The sequence below is a fragment of the Dipodomys spectabilis genome, unplaced genomic scaffold (genome assembly GCF_019054845.1).
Source record: "Dipodomys spectabilis isolate Male_0828 unplaced genomic scaffold, ASM1905484v1 ptg000169l, whole genome shotgun sequence".
NCBI lineage: Eukaryota > Metazoa > Chordata > Mammalia > Rodentia > Heteromyidae > Dipodomys > Dipodomys spectabilis.
This window is the reverse complement of record NW_024870846.1, coordinates 487,673-514,146: the sequence shown is the minus strand read 5'-3', so window position 1 is coordinate 514,146 and position 26,474 is coordinate 487,673. Positions and strand designations below refer to the sequence as shown.

General features: G+C 41.3%; 2 protein-coding genes across 2 annotated transcripts; both read left to right on the top strand.

Annotated features, from left to right (window-relative positions):
• The first annotated feature begins 6,289 nt into the window (after window positions 1-6,289).
• LOC122119447 (serpin B4-like) lies at window positions 6,290-12,065 on the top strand. The gene is made up of 7 exons (XM_042693500.1): window positions 6,290-6,478; window positions 7,014-7,070; window positions 8,116-8,244; window positions 8,744-8,861; window positions 9,834-9,976; window positions 10,268-10,423; window positions 11,294-12,065. Exons 1-7 carry the CDS (start codon window positions 6,317-6,319, stop codon window positions 11,696-11,698), a joined length of 1,170 nt encoding a protein of 389 aa, XP_042549434.1. The 5' UTR covers window positions 6,290-6,316; the 3' UTR covers window positions 11,699-12,065.
• Window positions 12,066-19,831: 7,766 nt separating this feature from the next.
• LOC122119449 (serpin B4-like) lies at window positions 19,832-26,094 on the top strand. Its single transcript, XM_042693502.1, has 8 exons — window positions 19,832-19,873; window positions 20,428-20,616; window positions 21,142-21,198; window positions 22,204-22,332; window positions 23,014-23,131; window positions 24,108-24,250; window positions 24,521-24,676; window positions 25,305-26,094. Exons 2-8 carry the CDS (start codon window positions 20,455-20,457, stop codon window positions 25,707-25,709), a joined length of 1,170 nt encoding a protein of 389 aa, XP_042549436.1. The 5' UTR covers window positions 19,832-19,873; window positions 20,428-20,454; the 3' UTR covers window positions 25,710-26,094.
• The last annotated feature ends 380 nt before the right edge of the window (window positions 26,095-26,474 follow it).

Sequence of the window (26,474 nt, the reverse complement as noted above, 5' to 3'; positions counted from 1 at the left end):
GTCACCGGCTGATGTGGTTAGCCACAGGCAGCAGTTGAAAACCCCCCATTGTTAAGCCCCTAGATCAAAGCTCTCTAAGATCTCTCCTCAAGAGTTCCCATTCCTTCTTTTTCAAAACACAAAACAGGTGCTCCTTGTACATTTAAAGTTGACACCTAAAAATAAATTTTCCCCATAATCTATAGAGTTGCAAAAGATAGCCATTCTGGTAAATTTGTGGGTGCTGCTATTAAAAAAAAAAAAGCTTTACGCATCCAGTGGAATATAATGATAAAGAGACGGGAAAAACCTCTAAAATTCAGACTTTTATGTGATTTTTTTGCTTACTTTTTTCAATATACTTTTCTTTTTTTAGAAAATTAAGAATAGCTGTAAAGGTGATGTACAGAGGGGTTACAGTTCCACACGCCAGGTAATGATTCCTTTTTGGACAATGTCACCTCTCCCCTCGTTTTCCCTCCTAACCGCCCTTGACAAGTTGTATAGCTAATTTTGATTTTCTTTAAGTAGCTGAACAAAAGGAGTTGCCATTCAACAGAGTGGTTTATGAATACAGTGCCTCTAGATTAAATGTCACCCTTTTCTCATTCTCTTTTTTTAACTTGGAAATAGTATTTCTTACTGCTTCTTCTCCAAAGAATTTGTCCCTGTTGCAATATACTTTTACAATGAAATGTCTTTGATTGATGTTAGCTTCTCTGAACTCAAAGTGTATACATAAGTTTAAGATACAAAATATCACATTAGATTCTAGAGTCATTTTTGTTTCCATTTTCAGGTCCTTGTGCTTGTTAAGAAGGTACTCTTACCACTAAGCCATGCCTCCAACCCTGATTTCTGCTCATTGTTTTAGAAATAGTCTCGCTTCTTTACCAGGCATGGACCTGGGTACTGGCTACCTTTGTTAAGCATACTAGTAGCTAGAAAAACAGCTATGCAACATGGCACCCAGCTTTTCCTTGAAAAGGGGTCTGATGAGATTTTTATTGGGCCAAGTTGATCTTGAATAGAAATCTTCCTTATCTCCATCTCCCAAGTAGCTAGGGTCATGGTTGAGAGCCACTAGCACCAGCCAGGAGTTCAATCCTGACCTACGTCTAGTACCGGAAGCAGTGAGGCTTACGGGGAAATGATCATTAACTCTGCCACTCTCACACTTCCCTGCCTATATTTCTGCATTATTTGGGTTTGCTATACCAAGTGTCTAGTAAGTGAGTCATTTTTAAAAAAATAATGCCATGCTGATTTTCCTTTTGGCTCGTGTCTTGGTGGTATATGGAGAAAGGGTCATTCAATAGCCCTTATAAACAAACCTGCTATGTAGCCATCCCTGGGTTTCAAGGAGGCCCAAAGCATTTATCAAAATTCTAAACAGCTGTAGTCAGAGACTGCTGGTTACAGCCAGACCTGGTGCATATTGGAAAAAATAATAAATATATCTATAACATATATGTATATTTGTTAAATTAATGCACTCTACCGAACAGTAGCTGTCCTACTGAAATGTTATCAGAGCCACACAACCAAAAGTAGAAACTCAGGTCATTTTCCTGATAAGAAGTATGGAATGAATTTTTCACTAAGGACTGAGTAAAATAATGTAAGTACCCATTCCCTCCCGCCAACATTAAAATAAGTGGGAAGAAAGGACTAGTTAAAGGAGCTGGACACAGAAAATGTCAGAAAAGAGAAAGGGGAAAGGGAAGAGCTGAGAACATGTAGAGCTTGCAATCAAGGCACTAGAGCTGCAGAGGGAAGAGAAGATTAGATAAAATGCCTGGGAAATGTCTGCTTATAGTAGGTGGCAATGGGAAGGAGGGTGAAAACAGGAAGTCTTCAATCAAATATAGAGAATAACTTAAAAACAGAATTTTAAGAAGGAAAGTCAACAAAGACAAATGGGTCGGAGAATTCAAAACTGAGAAGGTATTATCAGGGAACCATTACAAACTCACTCAGGTACATATGTTTATATGAGGGTAGACTGTACTTAATATCAGTTTTACCATTTTACCTATGTTTTACTGCACAGTTCCACTGCCCTAAACACATGGCCATGTTGTGCAATCAACCATAGGCCGCACGAGTTTCTTCATTTCAAATAGAAGCTCTGTGTCCGTTATCACATACTATTTCCCCATTCATCCATCCTCAACCATGACGACAATTCTGCTACTTTTTGTCTCCATGAATTCCACTATTGCAGGTCTTTCAGATCAGTGGAATAATAAACATTTTGCTTCTGGGTTATTTTACTTAGCAAAACATTTTCAGAATATATCCTGTTTGATCCTGTATCAGAAATTCAATTTATTTTAAGGATACATTGTGTGTGTGTGTGTGTGTGTGTGTGTGTGTGTGTGTGTGTGTGTGTGTGTGTGTATGTGTACTTGTTAACATATGCGTTTGCTGGTCCGCACATAGACTATGTGAGTTGCTTCCACCTTTGGTTACTGTGTCACTGGTGGGCACATACAAATTCATGTCTCTGCTTCAGCCCCTTTGGGTACTCACATAAAGGCAAAACTCCTGGGTCATGTGGTAATTCTGCCTTTGGAGGAAACACTGTTGATTTTCAGGTATGCTGCACCAACTTCGTGAAAGCAATGCACAGTGGTTCCTATTTCTTCACGACAACTTACAGTTTTCTGTTTTCCTGTAACCACCACCCTAATGAGAATCAGGGCCACAATTTCCTCGGCCTAACCGATGATCTACCCTGATATATGTTCCATGTTCACTTGAGACAAATGTGCCCTTTGCTGCTTGGAGTTTTTTAAAGTATTCTATATCTATTATACTCAATTGGTTTGTGAGCATAATACTCATAAAGATTATCATGAACAAAAGGACAAAAGAAAAGCAATTCATGAAAGAAGGAATTTACCCAAGAAAGAGATATAAGCTAAAATATGGACGAGGTGCCATTTATCATCCATCAAATGAAAGCTTTGAAGTCACTCAGAAAAATGGCAACAGTTGGGATGAAAAGGAAAAGTCTGGGAGAACAGGAAGGAGATGGATTCCTCAGTTATTATTAAAAAGTAACGTGAGAGATGGTCTGTGGGCACATGTGCAGTCGGAAAGCACAACAGGAATTGAAGACCAGAAGAGAACAGCAGGTAGAAAGGTTGTGGGAATAAAAAAGGCCTGGATTTCTGGTATATGTATGGGGGTGGGGGAAGATACTGGCGAGGAAAGATTACAGAGCCTGCAGTTGCCAGGGAAAATACGTAGCTCAGATAATAAAAGAGGAAGGGATAGTTCCTGGCAGGGGGGAGCATTTATATTGATATGTCTTTGCAATAAAACAAAACTGCCAAGAGAAATCAGAGAGGGAGTTACCGGTGACCAGTGAAGGCACAAGATTAAACGTGATTTAAACAGAGAATGATGCCAGTCCTGTGCAGTGGGAGAGGGGTGGAGGTAGGCTGGAGAGATAATATCGTGTTGCTCTTATTCTATCTTACTATCTATGAGACTGATTCCTTAAATTGTCTTCTAAACTTACCAGAACTGCTTTTTCACTACCTCTGGAGAAACTAAAAGGGAAGACTGGTTAATTTTTACTCAGAGGATATTCAGTACCTACGTTTGTATACCTACAATTGTACTGAAATCCTAAGGAATACGATAATTACCACAGAGCATAAGGGTGAATACTTTAAAATCCTTTCCACTAGACATTTTTCTAGACACGGTCACAAGCACCTACTTGACAAGAAGGAAGAATGAAATACTATCTTTTTGGTTATTATCTGCAAATAGTGGTACAAAGGGGTTTCAATGTGATATGACCCTGCATGTGGACCATGCATCTTGACGAAGGTCAGCCCTCCTCCTCCCCCTTCCTCCTCCCATCAACACCAATGCCACCCACCACCTCACGTTCCCTGCTCCATTCTCACACAAATACCTTGAGAATTACAACTGCATGTGTCCACCATCCCTCTCTCCATTTCTCTGCTCCCTCCCTTGGACCCTCAACCCCCTCAAATAAGACATGGTTTAATCTCCTTAAAATCCTATTTTTTAATTGTCTGTTAATTGTTCACAAAGAGTCTATCAGGAAACGCACCCTAGAATATACCATATCATCATGGCCCTATACATGTTTTCACATATATTTATAAGCTAGGTGTAACCTCCACATATGAGAGAAAATAGACTGTGCTCTGAATTACTTAATTAAATAAGAATTATTACTTTTGCTTTACAACTTACTAGTGATTAGAACACTTTGTACCTCTCACCAAAAATTAAGGTTCAGGAAAATCCAGGCAATATTTCATAACCAACCTGTAAAAATATTAGTAATCACAGGATGTTTTGTGAAAATGCAAATTCTGTGTGGTTTGGGTTTTTTTTTCTTTTTGCTTGTTACTGGTCTTTCATTCTTGGGTTCCTAGAACTAATAAAGTTGGGGCAACTCATGACATGATAAAGCAATAAAGATAATTATGAATATTCTTATGCAAACCCAGGATTGCTAAGTGTTCTGTGACTGTGTAGGATAATGATGTTACAATCCTGCCTGTCAAATTCTGGAAACACACCCTAGGAACAGGGAAGAGAAAAGTATGGGATGATTTCTCATCTCAATTAATCCAAGTTCTGTCTAGATTTAAACAAATCCCTGGTGATATTAAATAGTTTCTTTCCTTCATATTCAGTTTCAAGAAAATCACACAAATTAAGAGAAGGCTTCAGAGAAAAAAGACTTAATAATAGCATGAAAACACCACCCAACTTCCTCTTACCATTATTCCTTAAATGCAATTGTTTTTAGGCCCCAATTCTCAAACCAAAGGCTGAGACAAAGAAATATTGAGAGAGGAATGTGTACAGAAACATATTGTGATCCTAACAGCCCAGAGATGTTCTGTTTATTTTTATATGAAAAAGTAGAAGACCCTTGTGTGTTCCAATTGCTCTTCTTGTCAACAGCATGACATTGAAGAAAGATGAACAATCTTTTCTCTGAGCTTAAGCAGCAGAAAAATATGGAATGGCTGTAGGGAGAGATAACATGGAAAGGTAGCAGAATGGACCAAGGCAGAAGCCTGGATAGGGGCAGGGGACCAATAAAATCCTGTGTCAAATTTGCTGAGACATCTTTTGCCAATATCCTTTGGACTATAGTTATAATTATTCTCACATGTGTATACACACACACACACACACACACACACATATATATGAAGATTTGGTAGAAACCATAAAAACTTTCAGAACTAAAATGTAGGCAGAAATCAGCTTTGTGGAGTGGTAGGTGGACGCAGTGTTTTCTTGAAGGCAATTCAACATCCAAATAAAGATTGTTTTTAAAGAATGAGGAGTGTGTGGAGGGATGGAGGGGAGGGTGCGTGGAGAAGCTGAGGAGTCTGATTTGTTGTGACTGGTATAGACACGATTGAACATAAATTTGAGATGAGTCAGTGACTCACCGTGATTGCAGGTCTACATTTCCCTGCGGGCGGGCAGCCGTGTGGAGGGGGGTGGAACTGTCACTGTCTTGGCTCACAAATTTTCCTATTCACAATGGTGAAAGCTGGCCTGATTGTGAAACCTTCAGTTGAATTTCTTGAAGTACCAACTGAAATGACGAGGCCTAAGGGACAGGAGGAGAGCTATATATTACACCAGGGTCTCACCTTCTGCCACCATCAGCTCACCGCCTCATCAACCTCTTCAGCTTCCATTTGCGGCACAGGTAAGCACACACACAGGTAAGCGCTTTGGGCTGTGACAGCACCACAACATGAATTATTTCCAGGACTTTTGTGTCATGCATGCACTTTATTCTATCTGGGTTTTATGTATCATATCAGAGGGAAACACAAACTCATCCTTAGTCCAATTAGTCCCTCAACTCAATAACTGGTTTCCAAGGAAACAAATGCATTTTTACAAGCATGTAGGCATGTCGGTACCTGGAGAGCCTTGAAGGAAAAGCCAAAGAGGAGGCTTTGGCCAACTGGCTGGATGTTACCCACAGAAATATTCACCATGGCATTCTTCATCCATTTTTCTATTCAGACAATGATGAACAGAAAACACAATGACATTCAATCATCTGTTTACAGAAGTCTCTTTTAGTAGTACTTTTATTAATCTATTAAGTGGGAATTCTATATATGTCCACAATGGAACTCTTAGAAAATGAAAAGAACAAAAGCCTTCATGGCCAGAATTCCACATGGCAGATATGCTTAAGAAACTTTCACAACAGAGTAGGGCTCTGCTCTGTAACTCGATTCTACAATGAATGTCATTTTCCTTTTTCTAGGAGTTGCAGAACCCTGCCAAGATAACCATGAATTCCCTCAGTGTGGCAAACACCAAGTTCGCGGTTGACTTCCTGCGGGAGTTGGGGCCTTCGGCAGACAATGCCTTCTTTTCCCCTTTGAGCATCGCCTCAGCCTTCTCCATGGTCTCCTTGGGGGCCAAGGGAAACACTGCACACCAGATTAAGGAAGTAGGTGTTCCCTTCCTTCTGTTGACCTGTGTGGTCTTCTCTCCCCTGCTGGTTGGCTAAGCCAGCATACAGATGGACAGTTCTGAGTAGGAGGCCTGAGGGAGGCACAGGGGGCCAAGCACATATGCCTACAACTGTGTGGTCACAGTTCCCAAATTCTTCCCCGTGTACTTCCTTGTGCCAGGCTGTGCTTTGGAAGCTGGGCTATCTTATTAGACCCACGAGGAAACAGATGAGCTTAACATGTGCAGACTACTGGTTCATTGGGTGACTTCAAAGGACACAATATCAGACATGTTTGAATCAGAAATGATGAATGAATGTTCTTTGAAGTAGCTGATGACAAAATGGGATTTGTTCTAAAGTGTTTTGTTTTTTTTTTAAGAACAAATTCGTTCCTAAAGCTGGGAGATTTTTTTTAGTTTTGTGTTTTTTTATTGTTCCTGTGAGCTTTCATTTCTTCTGAGGTGATGGTTGTGTTCTTTCCTCTGGTCTTCTCAGTGAAGTTTTCTTGTCTGCATCTCGTGCCTTTCAGGTCCTTCACTTCAGTGAAGTCACAGGGGAGACAAAGAAAACCTGCACGACCAGCCACGTGAGTCCCAGAACATTCCTGTGTATTGAAGAACACGGGGATGGCACTGAGCAGGCTGGGCTCAGGTTCCAGTATTGCTCTAAACAGGTGGTTTACATGAGCAAGACACACCTGCTCTGAGTCAGTGACTTCATCTCACGGAACAAGGGGTTGAAAGGGGTTAAAAAGCCCCTCCTGTGCAGGCATTTCTAACACTGCCTACCATGTTCTCAAGAAAAAGCTCAGTAAAGGTTTCTATGATTATAAAATTAACAAGGGTTATAATCACAATGTCACTAAGACAATTTAATGTGAATTGACTCAGGAATAGGCTCAAGAGGAAGAAGTTCAAGTCCAAGGATATTTGGGGAAATGGTCACTAGCACACACAGGAGTTTAGGGTTAAATAGTGACAAACTGTTAGCTAACCAATAGAAGGCTCCAGTTTCAGACCAGCATATGTTAGAAACATGCCTCAGCTAATTGGTGTCTTATGAGAAAAGACCTTTAATGCTCTGGGCTTCCCTAGCTTCATCTCAGTTAAACTAAGCTTACAGGTAATCAAAGTACAAAGATCAAAGGACTCAGCACATAGATGTTAACACAGAGAATCCACCAAGGCCAGAGCCATATATTATGGCCAACAAATTTAAGGTTTTGCCACCAGGAAGTATAACAGACTTTCATTTGTTTCAACAGGTTTAAATATGCCAAACTTCCCCATAACCATATTGTGCATGGCTGTTGGAAATGAAACATGGTTCTTGTTAAGGAACTTAGAGTTTAACTTGGGTGTTACACTTCCTAAAATCAAGGAGGGAACCCAGTGGCTGAGCCTGGTCAGTTTACATGAGATAGACTAGAGCTAAGTATATGAGAGCAGGAGGAATGACTTTCCTTCTGCTGAAGGTAAAGGAGAATATTCAGGGTATTTAAGGTTGACTGCAGCAATTTTAAAGGAAGAAGCCAAAGGTCATCTTTGAGATTACTAGCATTTAGGCATTGCTCCTGGGGTCTGAATTTCACTGACAGCCTAATTCATTGAGCATCTTCTTTGATGTTGAAGGCTGAAGACTCAGAAATTGTACACCATCAGTTTCAAAAGATGCTGACGGAATTAAACACACCCACTGATGCATTCGAGCTGAAAATTGCCAACAGTCTTTATGGAGAAAAGACTTTTCCATTTCTTCAGGTAAGTTTGCCTGCCTTCCACACCTTTCATCTGCATTCTGCTCCCCATTTCTGAGGCCAGATGGGGGGAGCGAGGACTGACTGGGATGGGGAATGTTTGCTCCAGCACCACAGCTCACCCTCACAGCAGTGTCCCAGAACCAGACAGTGCATGTCACCTGTGCACACAGGAATTCCCCAAGGAGGATGTTACTGGGACTATGATAAACTGAACTACTACAGACACAGGGAACATGTTTTGGAGAGAAATGTTGGCTAAGAGGTTTCTAGAATGTGTAGACACTTGTATCTGTCCCTAAAGAGAGCTGGGGACATATCAGGGAATATGGTATTCCTAGGATTGGACATATGCACAGAGATGAAAAATGTGAAGGTCAGATTTACCAGTCAGAATTCTCATGAACAATGCCTTCCTTAAGAGCATCTTGCTACTAATGGTGCATATCTTCATTCCTCCTCCATAGTCTTTATTCCTCCTTTTTTTTCTCTACATCTCAAAGGAATATCTGGATAAGCTGAAGAAATTTTACTTAGCCAATATGGAATCACTTGACTTTGGAAACAATGCAGAAGAAAGCCGGAAGAAGATTAATGCCTGGGTGGAAAGCCAAACAAATGGTAGAGTATGAAAGGGCTGCCTGCTATGCAAACATTTTGAGTGCCCTGGGCGAGAGTCCTGCAAATGACATGTGCAGGAGCACTGTGGGAGGATGTGGAGATGGAGTTGGAGAGAAGGAGGAAATGGCACTGCAGATGTGGTGGGGTCCCAGGCATGGAGAGAGAATTCGGGGACGGGAGGGCACAGGCCCTGGGTGACAGTGTCTTTGTGCATGCTGAGTCCATATCAAAGCTCTTTTGAGCTCCTATCCTTTCCCTGGAAACTAAAGCCAACTTTTCACCATGGATATTTAAAATGCAAAAAGAAATCTTTCCTCTTTCTCTAGTGAGAAAATTAAATTCTTCCTCAACTTGCACTTCTTGACCTCAGGCCTGCGCCTTCTAGGGCCATGTCTCCAACTGTACCTCCTAGATCATTACATATGTGTTCTCCAACCCCAACAGGCAGCTTTACAGAGCTGCCTTCACTCTGTGCATCTCTCCCCCCTCCCGCTGCCCAATTCTCATGAGAAGCCAAGGCCCCAGCAGCCCAACTTGAAAAAGTATCCAAACCCAAGGAGTGGTGTCTGATAGCACAAAGCATACATGTCAAGTCATAGAACTCATGTTTTTCAAGACAATAGTTCAGTTGCCTCCATTTCCTCTGAGTAATGAGATAAAATTTGGGAAATCAAGTAGAAGGGAAGATGGGAAGGGAGTAGGGAAAGAGGTAAGTTGGCAGAGTTGACATGCTTGCCAGTGTTCAGTGGGAAATGGCTAGAATCACCATCCAGAACATCCAACCTGCTCTCCCATCACAAGAAACTCTGCCTCCATCCCAGGTCGGCACCATAAAAAGGCTGCAGCTGCTGAACAGGCCAATGAGTCCCTAGGAGCTAAATTAACCAATGATCAGTCGTCACTTTCGCATAGCATCTCCCAGACAGATCGCTTGTACCTGCATGACAGGCCTTCATGTTCTTTCCTTTGCAGACAAAATCAAAGACCTGTTCCCTGTTGATAGTCTGGACTCAAGCACCGTCCTGGTTCTGGTGAATGCAATCTATTTCAAAGGGCAGTGGGAGGAGAGGTTTAAAAAAGAATATACTGAAGAAGGAAACTTTTGGCTGAACAAGGTAACAGTTCATTTAGGTATGTACTATAGAGTAGTTTTAAGTGAAAGATGTAATTGAAGCATATTTGATAGGCTTTCCATTGAAAGTACAAATTGGAGACTTCATGTCTGCCATTATTTGGTTCATTCTAGTAGTTACATTTAGTTTGAAATACCTGAAGAATCTCGTGTGTCTAGTTTATGAAATTCCTGTTTTGGCTCTTCCAACGACAAAGATGTGTGAGGCATCTCAGAAGACTTCTCTGCTGCCTCTTCTGTCTCATTGGGTTTTTGATGCTCTAATTTCTTGCAGGATGTGAGCAAACCCGTGCAGATGATGAAACAAACTAAGCATTTCAATGTTGCATCACTGGAGGATGAGCAGGCCAAGATCCTGGAAATGCCTTACAAAGGCAATGAGCTGAGCATGATTGTCCTGCTGCCCAATGAAGTGGATGGGCTGCAGAAGGTAAAAATTGCCTCTCCAGACCCTCTTTCCTACACTGCCAGGTCTAAGCCAGCTTCTAGACCAAGGAGCTTCAGAGTAATGAAAAATGCCAGCTGAGAAATGATGTTTCCTCTTTGGAAGGCAAACATTTACAGCCAGACATACAACAATATGCTAGAGTTATGCATTTTTATTATCAATTAATGGTAGTGGTATACTATAATTTAATTTGGTCAAGAGATTAAATTATAGCAATGTGTGAGATGTTTACAAATATGTCAAGTTAAAAAAATAACAACAAGTCCTGGGAACAGTCAAGTTAAAAAAAATAACAACAAGGGGACAGTGGTAGAGTGCTTGCCTTGCATGCCTGAGGCCCTGGGTTCGATTCCTCAGCACCACATAAGCAAAAAGACAAAAAAGCCGGAAGTGGCGCTGTGGCTCAAGTGGTAGAGTGCTAGCCTTGAGCTGAAGAGCTGAGGGACAGCGCCCAGGCCCAGAGTTCAGGCCCCATGAACGGACCCCCCAAAAAACCAACAACAAATATATGATAAATGCATTATGTAATAAATAATACATATAGTAAAATAAAAGGAGAGTCGACCAAAAATGATACATTTCTCATGCTGGTAGAATAAGGAAAAGCAATGTTATAGTTTGCTTTGTACACAGAGCAATGTCCTGATTTTGATGTTGTTTATACATATAATATGTATACAATAAAATAAATATATTTATGTAGGCAGGAATTTTTGTTTATTAGGATAAGATCTAAGGAGTTGAATTAACTCTATATTCCATTTATTGCTAAAGATTTCCCACCTGCTCAGTTCACTTTTTAAAGGTGTTATAGATCTTTCATTTTAGCTACTTTTCCCCCTGTTCTTACAGCTTCAAGATAGTCTCACCGCTGAGAAACTACTAGACTGGACAAGCACACAGAATATGGTCAAGATACAAGTGTACTTATGCTTCCCGCGGTTCAAGATGGCAGAGAAATACGACCTCAAGAAAACATTGGTATCCCTGGGGATGGCTGACATCTTCAATCCAAAGAAGGCTGACCTCTCAGGCATGAGTCAGGAAGGGGGTCTTGTAGTGACCAAAGCCCTGCACCAGTCCTTTGTGGAAGTTACTGAGGAGGGAACAGAGGCTGCAGCGGCCACAGGTGTAGGCATTAGTTTAACATCAGCACCAATAAGTGAAGAATTTTGCTGTGATCACCCTTTCCTCTTCTTTATCAAGGAAAATAAGACCAACTGCATCCTTTTTGTTGGCAGATTTGCTTCCCCTTAAGTATGATGACTTTGTCCCTACTTTTGGGAAAAGCTCACAAAAGTTATCCCAGTAAATGCAGCTTCCCTTTCGTTCGTTTCCTTCCCAGTTTCATAGACACCACTGAAACTCAGGAGTGGAAGGCGCAGGATTCTTTATTTTTCCCTTTCAACCCACATATATACACCTCCTCTTTTTCTCATAAAAAATTATCCTGATGTAAAATGTACAAAATTAGGATCATATTTCAATACTGATTCTTGTAAATTTGAAAAATGATTCTGTTTGTGACCTGTTTTAGATTAAACAAAACAAATAAGACCTTATCTTTAAAAGAAGTATAAGAGTTGAGTAACCTACACTTTCTCATTTCCCCGAAATTAGGAAGTATCTGAGAACCTGCTTATATTTTTAGTCTACAATTCTATAAAATATAGTATCAATAAAACAATGGCTTATACCAGGTATCTGTGGCTTTGCCTTTTATTAACATCAAGAAAACGCGCGTGACCAATATCATCTTAGAAAGATGAGTGATGAAGATATCAGAAAGAAAAATTCAAAATCAGTACAGATATGCTGAGCATGGAACAGTAGGCAATTAGCCTATTTTAGATATTCATTTTATGTTGTTTTCAATGAAGATTTATTTGTTTATTGCAGTGCTGAGGACTAAACCAAGGCTGGCCTTATTCATTCTATGCAAGCTCTCTACCGCTTAGCTAAACCCCCGCCCAAGGAAAACTTAGAATTCTACAAGACAATAGCTACAGATATTAGCCCAAGAAATGGATTGAAGGGCTGGGAAGTTGGCTCAGTGATTAAGTGCTCGCCTTGCATGCCTGAGGCCCTCGGTTCGATTCCTCAGCACCACATAAGCAGAAAAAGCTGGAAGTGGGGCTAAGGCTCAAGTGGTAGAGCCTAGTCTACAGCTGAAGAGCTGAGGGACAGTGCCCAGACCCAGAGTTCAGGCCCCATGACCGACCAAAAAAGAAAAAAGAAAGAAAGAAAATGGATTGATATATTTGTCATATTAGTAGATGTCAGGAAACACTCTAGAAGCTTGTACTGTCCAAGGCAGTAATCATTAGTCATGTGATCATTTAAAATTAAGATTAAACAAAATTAAAAAGATGATTCTTTCATCTTACTAGTCATAAATTACCACATGGCTAGCAGACCCCAGACTAAGCATGTGCTTCCTATACATTTCCAACATCACAGACTCTGAGCAGCCATGTTCACTGAAGTGAGGAGATATACTATGTGGTCCCTGGAAGATTCTTAACAACAGAAACTAGATTTCAACATTTTCAATCAAGTATCAAGTTGAGTGAGAAATACTACAAAAAAATTGAGTTTGAAAGATAAATAGAAAATCAATATTACAACTATTTGACAATAAATTCACTTAAAAGAGAGAGTAGATCAGTTTATACTGTGATGTCATTTTTGTTTTTGAGAATAATACACTCTGTACACGTATTTGTGTGTATACATACAACCTATGTCTCGAGGAATATATAAGAAAAAACAGCCAGGTGCAGGGCTCATGCCTCTAATCCCAGGAGGCTCGTGATTTGAGGCCAGTTTGGCTAAAAAGCTTCCTGAGCTCTAAACCAATAAAATGGAGTGTGGTGTGAACATTTGTTCATTTGTTATTCCACCTACATGAGAAGCAAAAACAGGAGGATCACCATTCATATCAACCTAGACATCAATGCAAGACCCTACTCAGAAAAGTAGCAGAAAAAAAGAGCTGGTGGGGGGCGGGGTTCAAGCCATAGAGTCTCCCCACCAAACTCAAGGCCCACAAGGACCACTGTGAAATTAAAACAGAAAAAAGAAAAGGAAACTATACCAATTATTCTGAGGGAGGATGATTGAATGGCTTGATGACATGGTTGACAGAGAGATTTGGTACTGTAAGTGCTTTGTTATCTTTTGCATCTTGAGTAAGGTGCATGTCCTTGTCAAAAAAAATCAATAAAATCAACATTAGTAAAAAGTTAACTATGTCTGCACAATGGTGGCTCATACCTGGATTTCTAGCTACTCAGGAAGGTGAAATCTGAAGATTGTGGTTCAAAGCCAGTCTGGGCAGAAACGTCCCTGGGAGACTCTTAACTCCAACTAAACATTCCAAAACTGGAAGTGGAGCTTTCATCAAAGTAGAAAAGCAAAAGAAATCAGGGAGAGTACACAGGGTCTGAGTTTAAGCCCCACAACCACCACCACCATAACTAATTCAACAATTTTACTAACATATCTAGGACTAGCTAGTTGTGCAGTAAGGCACTACCAACTTTCCAGGAAAACAGAGCGTATCTAAATATGACTACTGGAATCAGATATGATTCATGTGGAAGGAGAATACTCTGTAATTATACTAGATTACTCCTGTCTACAAAGATGCACTATTATACTGTACATCCAAAAGGCAGGTTGAACAACAACCTACCAAAATCTGGTAATTCCAGTTCAAGGTAAATAGTGAGAGAGGAAACAAAGAAATTATAGTAAAGAAGACAATAATTGAAAGTATACGAGTGCCGTTTTGATGCCAAAGAGGCCATCTTACTCGTTTCACTACAAGTAGTGCCCCTATTTCCCACTTTCTTTGGAGGACTACCAGCCAAATTACACAATGGCTTCCAGCCCTCAACGTGGAAGCTTATGTTTCCTTTGGCTGCAGTCCATTTGTGAACACTAATTATCCTCCCCATTTCTAGAGTGAAATACACATGACAAATACATTTGTCAAGGTATCTTACTGGAGGACTAGTTATTACGTAGCTTGAAACCTTGTAGAGAATATATTGTATCTGCTTGATTTTATGAACAGGGAAGATGTCCTTTTAAAAAAAAATGTTCTTGGGGCTGGGAAGGTGGCTCAGTGGTAGAGCGCTTGCCTTGCATGCCTGAGGCCCTGAGTTCAATTCCTCAGCACCACATAAGCAAAAAAAAAAAGAAAAAAGCCAGGAGTGGCGCTGTGGCTCAAGTGGTAGAGCGCTAGCCTTGAGCTGAAGAGCTGAGGGACAGTGCCCAGGCCCAGAGTTCAAGTCCCATGACCAGACCTCCCCCCCAAAAAAACTGGTGGGGATAAAAAAATTTTTTCTTATGCTGTGGCTTGAGCTCAGGGCCTTGGTGGTGACCCTCAGCTGTTTTGTTCAATGCTATTCGTCTACCACTGGCCACAGCTGCACTTCGGGCGTTTGCCTCATTATCGGGAGATAAGAGTCTCAAGGACTTTCCTGTTCCAGTTGGCTTAACACGGCAATGCTCAGATCTCAGCCTCCTGAGCAGTCAGGATGGCAAGTGCACCCAGCCAAGATGTCATGTTTTCAATTGTATTTCCCCAGCGCATTGCAATTACAACAGCCCACCAGGGTCCCATCAGGGGATATTTTCAAAACCCCGTGTCCTAGTGACCACAGCCAAGTGGAGGGGAAGGGGGGCAAGTCTTGTTTTCCCATGAAGATACCTCACACGGTGAGGCATTTTTGTCCAGTTTGCAAGCTGATTTGATCTACAGACATCCAGAAAAGCTGCATTTGGGGTGATCAGATAGAAAAAGTCTGTGTGACTGAGCCGATTTGTGGTCTGCACATATCCTCCATCTTCATGTGGTTGACCCTGTAAGCCCCAGCCCCCTGTTTCAATATCCCACGTCAGTCATGTACCATTTTATGATGATGCTTCTACCTTGAGTGCAAGGGACTTAGGGCATGAGGGCTAGGAGCACACCAAGACTGAACCGGATGGTGGGGAGTCTGAGGTGTGGTACCTTCACCTCTAAAGTGTCATTCTTGGAGCAGCTACCTATCTAGGAAATGCTGTCCTCAGAGACATGGGCACATGTTTGAAATCCCAGCTCCCAAATATATGGGAAACACTGACCAGTCAATGGTGGAGAAGAAAAATCTGTGTGAAATACTTACTCTTGGGGAGAATCCTTGCAAGCTTTTATAGCTTGAGGAGTGGCTAAAGCATTGGTTTTGTTTCCTCTTGGAAATATAAACTATCTGTACCTGTTCCAATCAAGCTAAGTTTAAAATCATCACATGAGTTTTTAAGTAATCACTGAAGTAATAAAAATCCTCTTCATTAGCCTATCTTTGAAAAAGTGATTTTGTTTATTCAAAAAAATCACTTAACACTCCTCCCCAAGAGATTCTCTAGTTGAATGTTTACCATCCTAGTCATAGACAGGGAGAGAATAGATCCAACGGTGAGACCAAATGCTATCCTTCCTTCTCTGGCGAACTCCCTCCCAACACACACACACACACATTGTTACTCAGTGGTTTGAAGCATTTACTACACCTGGTTATTCTCCAGAGTACTATTGACCTCAGGGTAAAGCAACAATATATCAATTCAAAGTTTACAAAGTTGTCTAAAATTGACATGGTACACAGGATTTTAGTTCAACAAGTTAACATTACAGAGATTCATATATGAGCCAGGTTGGAGGTCATCAATAAACCTAAATCCTTTCTTTCCTCCCTCCCTCCATCCCTCTCTCCCTCTCTCTCTCTTTCTCTTTCTCATACACAAACATAACATACACACACACATACACACACACACAGTTTGAATTTTAACAAGAAGAATGTTCACAGAACCCGACTATTGGGGGTTCACAAGTAAAGTCCACTTATTAACTCCAACATGCCAAATAATGAGAATGGATGACTTAGGGTGAAGAATAAGTGTATTATGGGTCATGGCAGAAGAAGAGAGGTATATATTTCAACCCATCTTTCCTATAAAAATTACTTTGGGTTTGAATAGGAGGAAGAATTGGAGGCAGATGGAGAAGCATAAGTAGTAGTAGAAGTAGTAGCAGTAGTAGATTATTATTATTAAGCACTCCTAATCACAGGTGCCCCAGAGCCTGTAGGTATCAGACACTGGTGGACTGTCAGGTCATTGTTTCAAGATGGGTCAGGTGGATCAGGTGGGGCCTCGTGACAGCAGTGAGAGGCACAGCTGCTGGCAGGTGTGTTCTGTTCTGGTCCTGTCAGGTGCTTCAGAAGCCCTGGCAGGAGAGAATGGCTCAGACAGAAGGACACAGCCATGAGCTGGATGTTGGGATACCTAGCTTTTGCCCTACTTTCAGTTAGTTCATGGGCCCAAGAAGAAATCAGTGCTTCTTTTCTGCAACAGAAGCTGATTTTAAGTAGAAGAGGTTGCCACAAATTTCACTGAATCTAGGATAGAACACCATACCGCCACCTCCTTTCTAGGCTCTTGTAGAACAGCCTTTGGTAGCAAATAGGAAACCAGTCATGTCTCTTCCAAGAGCTCTCCATTGTCAGCTGCCTTGCAGAAAAAAGCAATGGTCTCAATAACTAGTATATGTCTGAGACAAGCAGAAACAGTCAGATAAGTTGATGTTAGGTGAAATGAACCCCAGGGTAAGGACTCAAATGTTTTTTTCTTTCTTGCGATTGTTTCTAACATATTTATAAGATGATTTCTTTGTTGCTTTGTAAGTCCCTCCCCCATGGTATAACCCCTGTTTTCACTGTATTTGATGTTGGTATAATTGGAGGAGGGGAAGGGAAAAAACAAATTGTTTAAATAGGGATACAGGTGGACCCATTGCAACAATGAGATCTACAAGTCGTTATGTCAAAAAACAAACTTGACAACTTTGGTGCAGGGTGGGGAGGTAGGAGGGTGGGAGGGGAGATGGGAAGGGAGGGGAAGGGAAAACAAAGGAGGAAGAAACAATGCTTGATAAGAAATGTACTCAATACCTTGCCCATGTAATTGTAACCCCTCTGTATGGTATTTTCACAATAAAAAAAATGAAAAAAAGCAATGGTCTCTATGTATGTGATTAGCATCAGAGATAACTTCCATTTTCTGTCTGAATCCTTCACTTAACAAGCAAGTTTTCAAACTATATTCTGTCCATAAGCATACCTGTCCAAAAGGAAGAAGTTCTAAGGTTACTACCTTGGGATTTGAGTTATGAGAAACTGTCTCCCAAAAGTCTTCCCGGTCCTTCCCAATGTGAGTTCTGTCTAACCTCCCATTGAACTAAGGGCAAGTCTCAGATCAGTAATTTCATCATGTGATTATATTCTCCTCATGTATCTTTTTCTAACACTCATGGACATCTTTACAAAATGTTTGTTCTAGTCATGGTGAGACTCTTTGTAGCAAGTGTTTAAGAGATATTAGGGATAATTGAACTAGGTCCCATGGATCTGACCAGCTATGGAAGCAACAACAACAACAAATGCATTTGATCTTATAAAACTGAGAGCACATCTTGTAATACCCTGGGTCCTATTCAAGCAAATCCAACCTACAAGTCAGTGTTGCACAAACCCCTGGATTTCACACATAATCTTACTACAAGTTGTTGAGACTGATTAAAAGCTAACTAGCAGGACTGAAATGGTTTGATGATCATCTGGTTAAATTTAATTACAAATGTACTGTGGATTCACCAAATTCAGACCTGGGTTTCACTGGACCCATGCATCCTGAATATTATCAAAGACAGTCATGATAACAGATCATACATTCCCAGTTCTGAAATCACGTAGCCATGCACCCTATCAAAGAACTAAGCAAAAGCCACCAGTGCCTGCCAGACAAAAGAACAAACCAGTGAGGGATTCATTCAGTACGTGACTCTTACTGTGATTTACCTCTGAAGTAGACTCAGAAAGTCTCAGGCATAAAGAAAGGAATTCATTCACAATGCAATATTCAGAGGTGAGGCTTCTGGGAAATTATTAGATCATGAAATTCCTGACCTAATTGATGAATGGATGTTTTCATGGACTCACAATTGGATGGAACTATTGGGAGGCAGTGGAAACTAGGACTTGAAGGCTGGTGGGAAGAGGCTGATCACTGGGAATGTGCGTTTGACGGCTGTGTCTTGTGTCTAATTCTCTTATTACTTCTCTGCTTCCTGACTGCCATGAGGTGACTGCCATAAGGTGAGCAGAGTTCTTCCTTCACGCCCCTCTGCTATGTGCTTCTGCCATGATGTTTCTCCTTGCCTTGGACTGCAAAGCAATGGAGACAGCTGACCACGTACTGACATCCCTGAACCATGAGCCAAAAGACACTTAGATTGTTCACCTCAAGTTGTTTTATCACAGCAATGGAAAGCTGACTGTCACTCATGGATAAAAGTCAGGGTTTCAATAGCTGGAGAGTATTAAGTTTGCAGAGGCTGCACTAATTAAACAGGACAAAGCGTTAGGCCGGGTAGAACTTTTGTCATGGTAAAGTTGTCATGTCCTAGTGCTGATCCCTTTGCCGTTCTGTTCCTCATTGTTTAACTAATGGAAGAGCCAATGAGTTCCAGTGTCCATGGCAATATTCCACTGGTCATTGTGAGACTTTTTAAAAGGAATAGATCAAGAAAATGTTTGATATATATACACACATATATAATGGAATTCTACTCATTCCCACTCATAAAAAAATGGAAAGACCTGGAAATAATTATATTAAGCAAAGTAAGCCAGAGCCAAGGGAACGTAGGCTGGAAGTTTTGCCTCATCTGTGCTAACTAGAATGTGACTATAAATCTACAAAATAACACACATAATGATATATGGTTATAGAGAGAGATGCCAAAGGAGGATATGCATAGGAATGGCTGACAAAGGCTCAGAGCTATGTGCATAGGATCATATCAATTACATTCTGTGAAATGAACTCCAAGAACAGGAAACAAGACACATTTTCGTTACCATTGTTGCTGCTTTTGTTTTCTACTTGTTTTGTCTTGCTACTTTGTTTGTAATCAGAGTCTTTCTTGAAGTCCGTTTGACATCCAAATAAAGAAAGATTCCTTTTACAGAATGAAGGACATGCAGAGGGTGTGAGGTGAGGGTATGGAAAGAAGCTGGGAAGTGATATGGTGACTCATATTAGATGAGATTGTGCATGCATTTAGATGAGCCAGTGGCCTGCAGCAATTGCTGATCCCTGAGTAGGGGGGGCCTCTCACTGTCTTTGCCCACAAAGTTGCGTAAACACAATGGTGAAAGCTGGCCTGGTTGTGAAATCTTCAGTTGGATTTCTTGAATTGAACTAATATGAGGAGGCAGAAGCGCCAGGAGGAGAGCTATATATTATACCTCAAATCTCATTTGCACCAACATCAGCTCACAGCTTCCCCAACGACTTCAGTTTGCCTTTGCAGCACAGGTAAGCAGGAACACAGGTAAGCGCTTTTGGCTGTTACGGCACAACAACATGAATTACTTTTCAGAGTGTTATGTCATGCATGTACTTTATTCGATCTGACTGTTTTTCTGTATTGTGTCAGGGGAAAATAGAAAATTTCCTTTGCTCCAGTTATTCCCTCAGCTCAATGCATTTTTACAAGCATGTAGACTGGTTGGCAGCTGAAGAGCCTTGAAGGAAAAGCCAAAGAGGAGGCTTTGGACAACTGACTGGATGTTACCCACAGAAATGTTTACCACGGCCTTCTTTATCAATCTTTCTATTCAGACAACGATGAACAGAAAACTCAATAACATTTAATTGCTTGTTTGATAGTAGTGCTTTCATTCATCTTTTTTAAGTAGGAGATTGATATATGTCCCTTATGGAAATCTGAGAAAGTGAAAAGAACAAAAGCTGTCATTACCAAAATCCTACATGACAGATATATTATTTTCTTTAAGAAACTTTCACCACAGAATAGGCTTCTGCTCTGTAACTCGATTCTACAATGAATGTCATTTTCCTTTTTCTAGGAGTTGCAGAACCCTGCCAAGATCATCATGAATTCCCTCAGTGTGGCAAACACCAAGTTCGCGGTTGACTTCCTGCGGGAGTTGGGGCCTTCGGCAGACAATGCCTTCTTTTCCCCTTTGAGCATCGCCTCAGCCTTCTCCATGGTCTCCTTGGGGGCCAAGGGAAACACTGCACACCAGATTAAGGAAGTAGGTGTTCCCTTCCTTCTGTTGACCTGTGTGGTCTTCTCTCCCCTGCTGGTTGGCTAAGCCAGCATACAGATGGACAGTTCTGAGTAGGAGGCCTGAGGGAGGCACAGGAGGCCAAGCACGTATGCCTACAACTGTGTGGTCACAGTTCCCAAATTCTTGCCCTCTACTTCCTTGTGCCAGGCTGTGCTTTGGAAGCTGGGCTATCTTATTAGACCCACGAGGAAACAGATGAGCTTAACATGTGCAGACTACTGGTTCATTGGGTGACTTCAAGGGACACATCATCAGACATGTTTGAATCAGAAATGATGAATGAACGTTCTTTGAAGGAGCTGATGACAAAATGGGATTTGTTCTACAGTGTTTTGTTCAAAGAGCAAACTCATTCCTAAAGCTGGGAGATTTTTTTAGTTTTGTGTCTTTATTGTTCCTGTGAGCTTTCATTTCTTCTGAGGTGATGGTTGTGTTCTTTCCTCTGGTCTTCTCAGTGAAGTTTTCTTGTCTGCATCTCGTGCCTTTCAGGTCCTTCACTTCAGTGAAGTCACAGGGGAGACAAAGAAAACCTGCACGACCAGCCACGTGAGTCCCAGAACATTCCTGTGTATTGAAGAACACGGGGATGGCACTGAGCAGGCCGGGCTCAGGTTCCAGTACTGCTCTTCACAGGTGGTTTACATGAGCAAGACACAGCTGCTCTGAGTCAGTGACTTCATCTCACTGAACAAGGGGCTGAAAGGGGTTAAAAAGCCCCTCCTGTGCAGGCATTTCTAACACTGCCCTACCATGTTCTCAAGAAAAAGCTCAGTAAAGGTTACTATGATTATAAAATTAACAAGGCTCATAATCGCAATGTCACTAAGACAATTTAATGTGAATTAACTCAGGAATAGGCTCAAGAGGAAGAAGTTCAAGTCCAAAGATAATTGGGGAAATGGTCACTAGCACACATATGAGTCTAGGGTTAAATAGTGACAAACTGTTAGCTACCCAATATAGAAGGCTCCAGTTTCAGACCAGCATATATTAGAAACCTGTCTCAGCTAATTGGTGTCTTATGAGAAAAGACCTTTAATGCTCTGGGCTTTCCTAGCTTCATCTCAAGTAGACTAAGCTTACAGGTAATCAAAGTACCAAGATCAAAGGACTCAGCACATAGATGTTAATACAGAGAATCCACCAAGGCCAGAGCCATATATTATGGCCAACAAATTTAAGGTTTTTCCCACCAGGAAGTATAACAGATTTTCATTTGTTTTAATAGGTTTAAATATGCCAAACTTCTCCATAAAGAAACTTAGAGTTTAACTGGGGTGCTACACTTCCTAAAATCAAGGAGGGAACCCAATGGCTGAGCCTGGTCAGTTTACATGAGATAGACTAGAGCTAAGTGTATGAGAGCAGGAGGAATGAATTTCCTCCTGTTGAAGGTAAAGGAGAATATTCAGGGTATTTAAGGTTGACTACAGCAATTTTAAAGGAAGAAGCCAAAGGTCATCTTTGAGATTACTGGCATTTAGGCATTGCTCCTGGGGTCTGAATTTCACTGACAGCCTAATTCAATGAGCATCTTCTTTGATGTTGAAGGCTGAAGACTCAGAAATTGTACACCATCAGTTTCAAAAGATGCTGACGGAATTAAACACACCCACTGATGCATTCGAGCTGAAAATTGCCAACAGTCTTTATGGAGAAAAGACTTTTCCATTTCTTCAGGTAAGTTTGCCTGCCTTCCACACCTTTCATCTGCATTCTGCTCCCCATTTCTGAGGCCAGATGGGGGGAGCGAGGACTGACTGGGATGGGGAATGTTTGCTCCAGCACCACAGCTCACCCTCACAGCAGTGTCCCAGAACCAGACAGTGCATGTCACCTGTGAACACAGGAATTCCCCAAGGAGGATGTTACTGGGACTATGATGAACTGAACTACTACAGACACAGGGAACATGTTTTGGAGAGAAATGTTGGCTAAGTTGTCTCTAGAATGTGTAGACACTTGTATCTGTCCCTTGAGAGAGCTGGGGACATATCAGGGAATATGGTATTCCTAGGATTGGACATATGCACAGAGATGAAAAATGTGAAGGTCAGATTTACCAGTCAGAATTCTCATGAGCAATGCTTTTCCTTAAGAGCATCTTGTTACTAATGGTGCATATCTTTGTTTCTTCCTCCATTCTCCTTTCTTATGTTATATACTTTCAACCTTTGGTATCTTCCTCTTTTGTGCCACACTGCATTTCCCTCTTACAATGCCTGCATGCCATTTCTATTCAAATAAGAATGTGCCAGAAATAGTGGATGTGGTCACGGTCTGCATCAGCTCACCACACTCATAAGCTAACTACTGCATGCATTAGTCTTCATTCCTCCTTTCTTTCTCTACATCTCAAAGGAATATCTGGATGAACTGAAGAAATTTTACCTAGCCAATGTGGAATCACTCGATTTTGTAAACAATACAGAAGAAAACCGGAAGAAGATTAATGCCTGGGTGGAAAGCCAAACAAATGGTAGAGTATGAAAGGGCTGCCTGCTACACAAACATTTTGAGTACCCTGGGCGCGAGTCCTGCACGTGACATGTGCAGGAGCACTGTGGGAGGATGTGGAGATGGAGTTGGAGAGAGGGAGGAAATGGCACTGCAGATGTGGTGGGGTCCCAGGCATGGAGAGAGAATTCGGGGACGGGAGGGCACAGGCCCTGGGTGACAGTGTCTTTGTGCATGCTGAGTCCATATCAGAGCTGTTTTTAGCTCCTATCCTTTCCTTGAAAGCAGGGATTGCTTTTCATTATGGATAGTTAAGAGAATACACAAGAAAAGAATCCTTTCTCTTCTCTCTAGCTGAGAAAGTGTAAATTCTCCCTGGAACCCACAATGCTTGCCACCTGAGCTGGAGCTCCCTGGGCTCATTTTACCCACACCTCCTAGACAAGTACACACAGGTTCTCCTTCCTCAGCAGGGGGCTTATCAGAGCTGCCTGTTCTCTGCATATCTCTCCTTCCTCCAACTCTCATGAGAAGCCAAGGCTCCAGCAGCCCAACTTGAAAATGCATCCACAGCAAAGGACTAGTGCCTGACAGAACAGGGCGTACATGTCCAGTCAGAGAGCTCATGTTTTTCAAGATTAATGTGCAGTTGGGCTCCATTTCCTCTGAGTCATGATATAATCTGGGAAATCAAGTAGAAGGGAAGATGGGAAGGGAGTAGGGAAAGAAATAAGTTGGCAGAGTCAACAAAACATGCTTGCCAGTATTCAATGTGAAATGGCTAGAATCACCCTACAGAAAGTCCAGCCTGCTCTCCCATCACAAGAAGCTCTGTCTCCATCCCAGGTCGGCACCACAAAGAAGGCTGCAGCTGGGGAGCAGGCCAGTGAGTCCCTAGGAGCTAAATTAACTAATGATCAGTCATCACTTTCACATAGCATCTCCCAGACAGATCGCTTGTACCTGCATGACAGGCCTTTATGTTCTTTCCTTTGCAGACAAAATCAAAGACCTGTTCCCTGTTGATAGTCTGGACTCAAGCACCGTCCTGGTTCTGGTGAATGCAATCTATTTCAAAGGGCAGTGGGAGGAGAGGTTTAAAAAAGAATATACTGAAGAAGGAAACTTTTGGCTGAACAAGGTAACAGTTAATTTAATTACATGATATAGGGTAGTTTTAAATGAAAGATGCAATTTAAGCATACTTGTTAGGCTTTCCATTAAAATTTGTGGATATCTAGTTTATTCTAGTAGTTACATTTAGTTAGAAATACCTGAAGAATCTCGTGTGTCTAGTTTATGAAATTCCTGTTTTGGCTCTTCCAACGACAAAGATGTGTGTGGCATCTCAGAAGACTTCTCTGCTGCCTCTTCTGTCTCATTGAGTTTTTGATGCTCTAATTTCTTGCAGGATGTGAGCAAACCCGTGCAGATGATGAAACAAACTAAGCATTTCAATGTTGCATCACTGGAGGCTGAGCAGGCCAAGATCCTGGAAATGCCTTACAAAGGCAATGAGCTGAGCATGATTGTCCTGCTGCCCAATGAAGTGGATGGGCTGCAGAAGGTGAAACTTGCCTCTCCAGGCCCTCTTTCCTATACTGCCAGGTCTAAACCAGCTTCTAGACCAAGGAGCTTCAGAGTAATGAAAAATGCCAGCTGAGAAATGATGTTTCCTCTTTGAAAGGCAAACATTTACAGTCGGACACAAAACAATTTACTAGAGTTATACATATGTATTATCAATTGATGGTAATAGTGGACAGCAATTTAACTTTGGTAGAGAGAGCAGAGAATTGTGTGAGATGTTTGCAAATATATGAAGTAAAAAATAACAATAAGGGATACTTGATAATTTCACTATGTAATAAGTAATGTATACAGAAAAATAAAAGGAGAGCCTACCAAAAAATGATACATTCGTCACACTGGTAAGAGAAGTAAGAGCAATGATATAGTTTCCTTTCTACACAGAATAATGTACTGATTCTGGCTTTGTTCATACATATACAATGCTCACACAATATATTAAATATGTATATGTAGTCAGGACTTTTTGCTTATTAGAACAAGAGCTAATAAGTTGAATTATCCCTATAGTCCATTTATTGCTAAAGATTTCCCACCTGCTCAGTTCATTTTTAAAAGGTGTTATAGATCTTTAATTTTAGCTGCTTTCTCTCCTATTCTTACAGCTTCAAGATAGTCTCACCACTGAGAAACTACTAGACTGGACAAGTGCACAGAACATGTCCAAGATGCGAGTGAACTTATATTTGCCGCGGTTCAAGATGGCAGAGAAATACGACCTCAAGAACATCTTGGTACGCCTGGGGATGGCTGACACCTTCAATCCAAAGAAGGCTGACCTCTCAGGCATGAGTCAGAAAGGGGGTCTTGTAGTGACCAAAGCCCTGCACCAGTCCTTTGTGGAGGTTACTGAGGAAGGAACAGAGGCTGCAGCGGCCACAGGTGTACGCATTAGTAAGACATCAGCAATGACACGCGAAGAATTTTGCTGTGATCACCCTTTCCTCTTCTTTATCAAGGAAAATAAGACCAATTGCATCCTCTTCATTGGCAGATTTGCTTCCCCTTGATGGCTTTGTCCCTACTTTTGGGAAAAGCTCACAAAAGTTATCCCAGTAAATGCATGGATGAAGACAACAGCTTCCCTTTCGTTCGTTTCCTTTCCAGTTTCATAGACACCACTGAAACTCAGGAGTGGGAGGCGCAGGATTATTTTTCCCTTTCAACCCACATATATACAACTCCTCTTTTTCTCATAACAAATTCTCTTGACACAAAAAATACAAAGTTAGGACAAAGTGATATTTCAATACTGGTTCTTGTAAATTTGAAAAATGATCTGTTTGTGACCTGTTTTAGATGAAACAAACCAAATAAGTCTTTATCTTTATGAGATGAGGAAAAGCTGGGGTGGACCTCCTCTTCTTTCCTCCTCCTCTTCTTCCCTCTCCTCTTTCTCCTCTTCCTCTTCCTTCTTTTTTTTTGGGGGGGGGTGGGTGGGGTTGGGAGTAGAAGTGGAAATCTTTCTGCTCCATGGGGGAGGGGGGAAGAGGGGTGATATGGGTGGGGGGAACGGGATATGGGGAAGGGATGGGAAGGGAAAACAAAGGAGAAAACAACAATGCTTGATAAGAAATGTACTCATTATCTTGCCCATGTAATTGTAACTCCTCTGTATGGTATTTTCATAATACAAATTTTTTTAAAAAGACTATCTTTAAAAGAAGTCTAAGAGTTGATTTACCCACACTTTCTGATTTACCTGAATTTAGGAAATATCTGAGAACTTGCTTATATTTCTTAGTCTGTGATTCTATAAAATATAATATCAATAA

Excerpts from the sequence above, each read along its gene's own strand:
- LOC122119447 (XM_042693500.1), top strand. The coding sequence starts at position 6,317 with ATGAATTCCCTCAGTGTGGCAAACACCAAGTTCGCGGTTGACTTCCTG. Across the intron at positions 8,245-8,743 it reads AGACTTTTCCATTTCTTCAG|GAATATCTGGATAAGCTGAA; the intron begins GTAAGTTTGCCT and ends TACATCTCAAAG. Across the intron at positions 8,862-9,833 it reads GGTGGAAAGCCAAACAAATG|ACAAAATCAAAGACCTGTTC; the intron begins GTAGAGTATGAA and ends TTTCCTTTGCAG.
- LOC122119449 (XM_042693502.1), top strand. The coding sequence starts at position 20,455 with ATGAATTCCCTCAGTGTGGCAAACACCAAGTTCGCGGTTGACTTCCTG. Across the intron at positions 21,199-22,203 it reads AAACCTGCACGACCAGCCAC|GCTGAAGACTCAGAAATTGT; the intron begins GTGAGTCCCAGA and ends TTGATGTTGAAG. Across the intron at positions 24,677-25,304 it reads AAGTGGATGGGCTGCAGAAG|CTTCAAGATAGTCTCACCAC; the intron begins GTGAAACTTGCC and ends CTATTCTTACAG.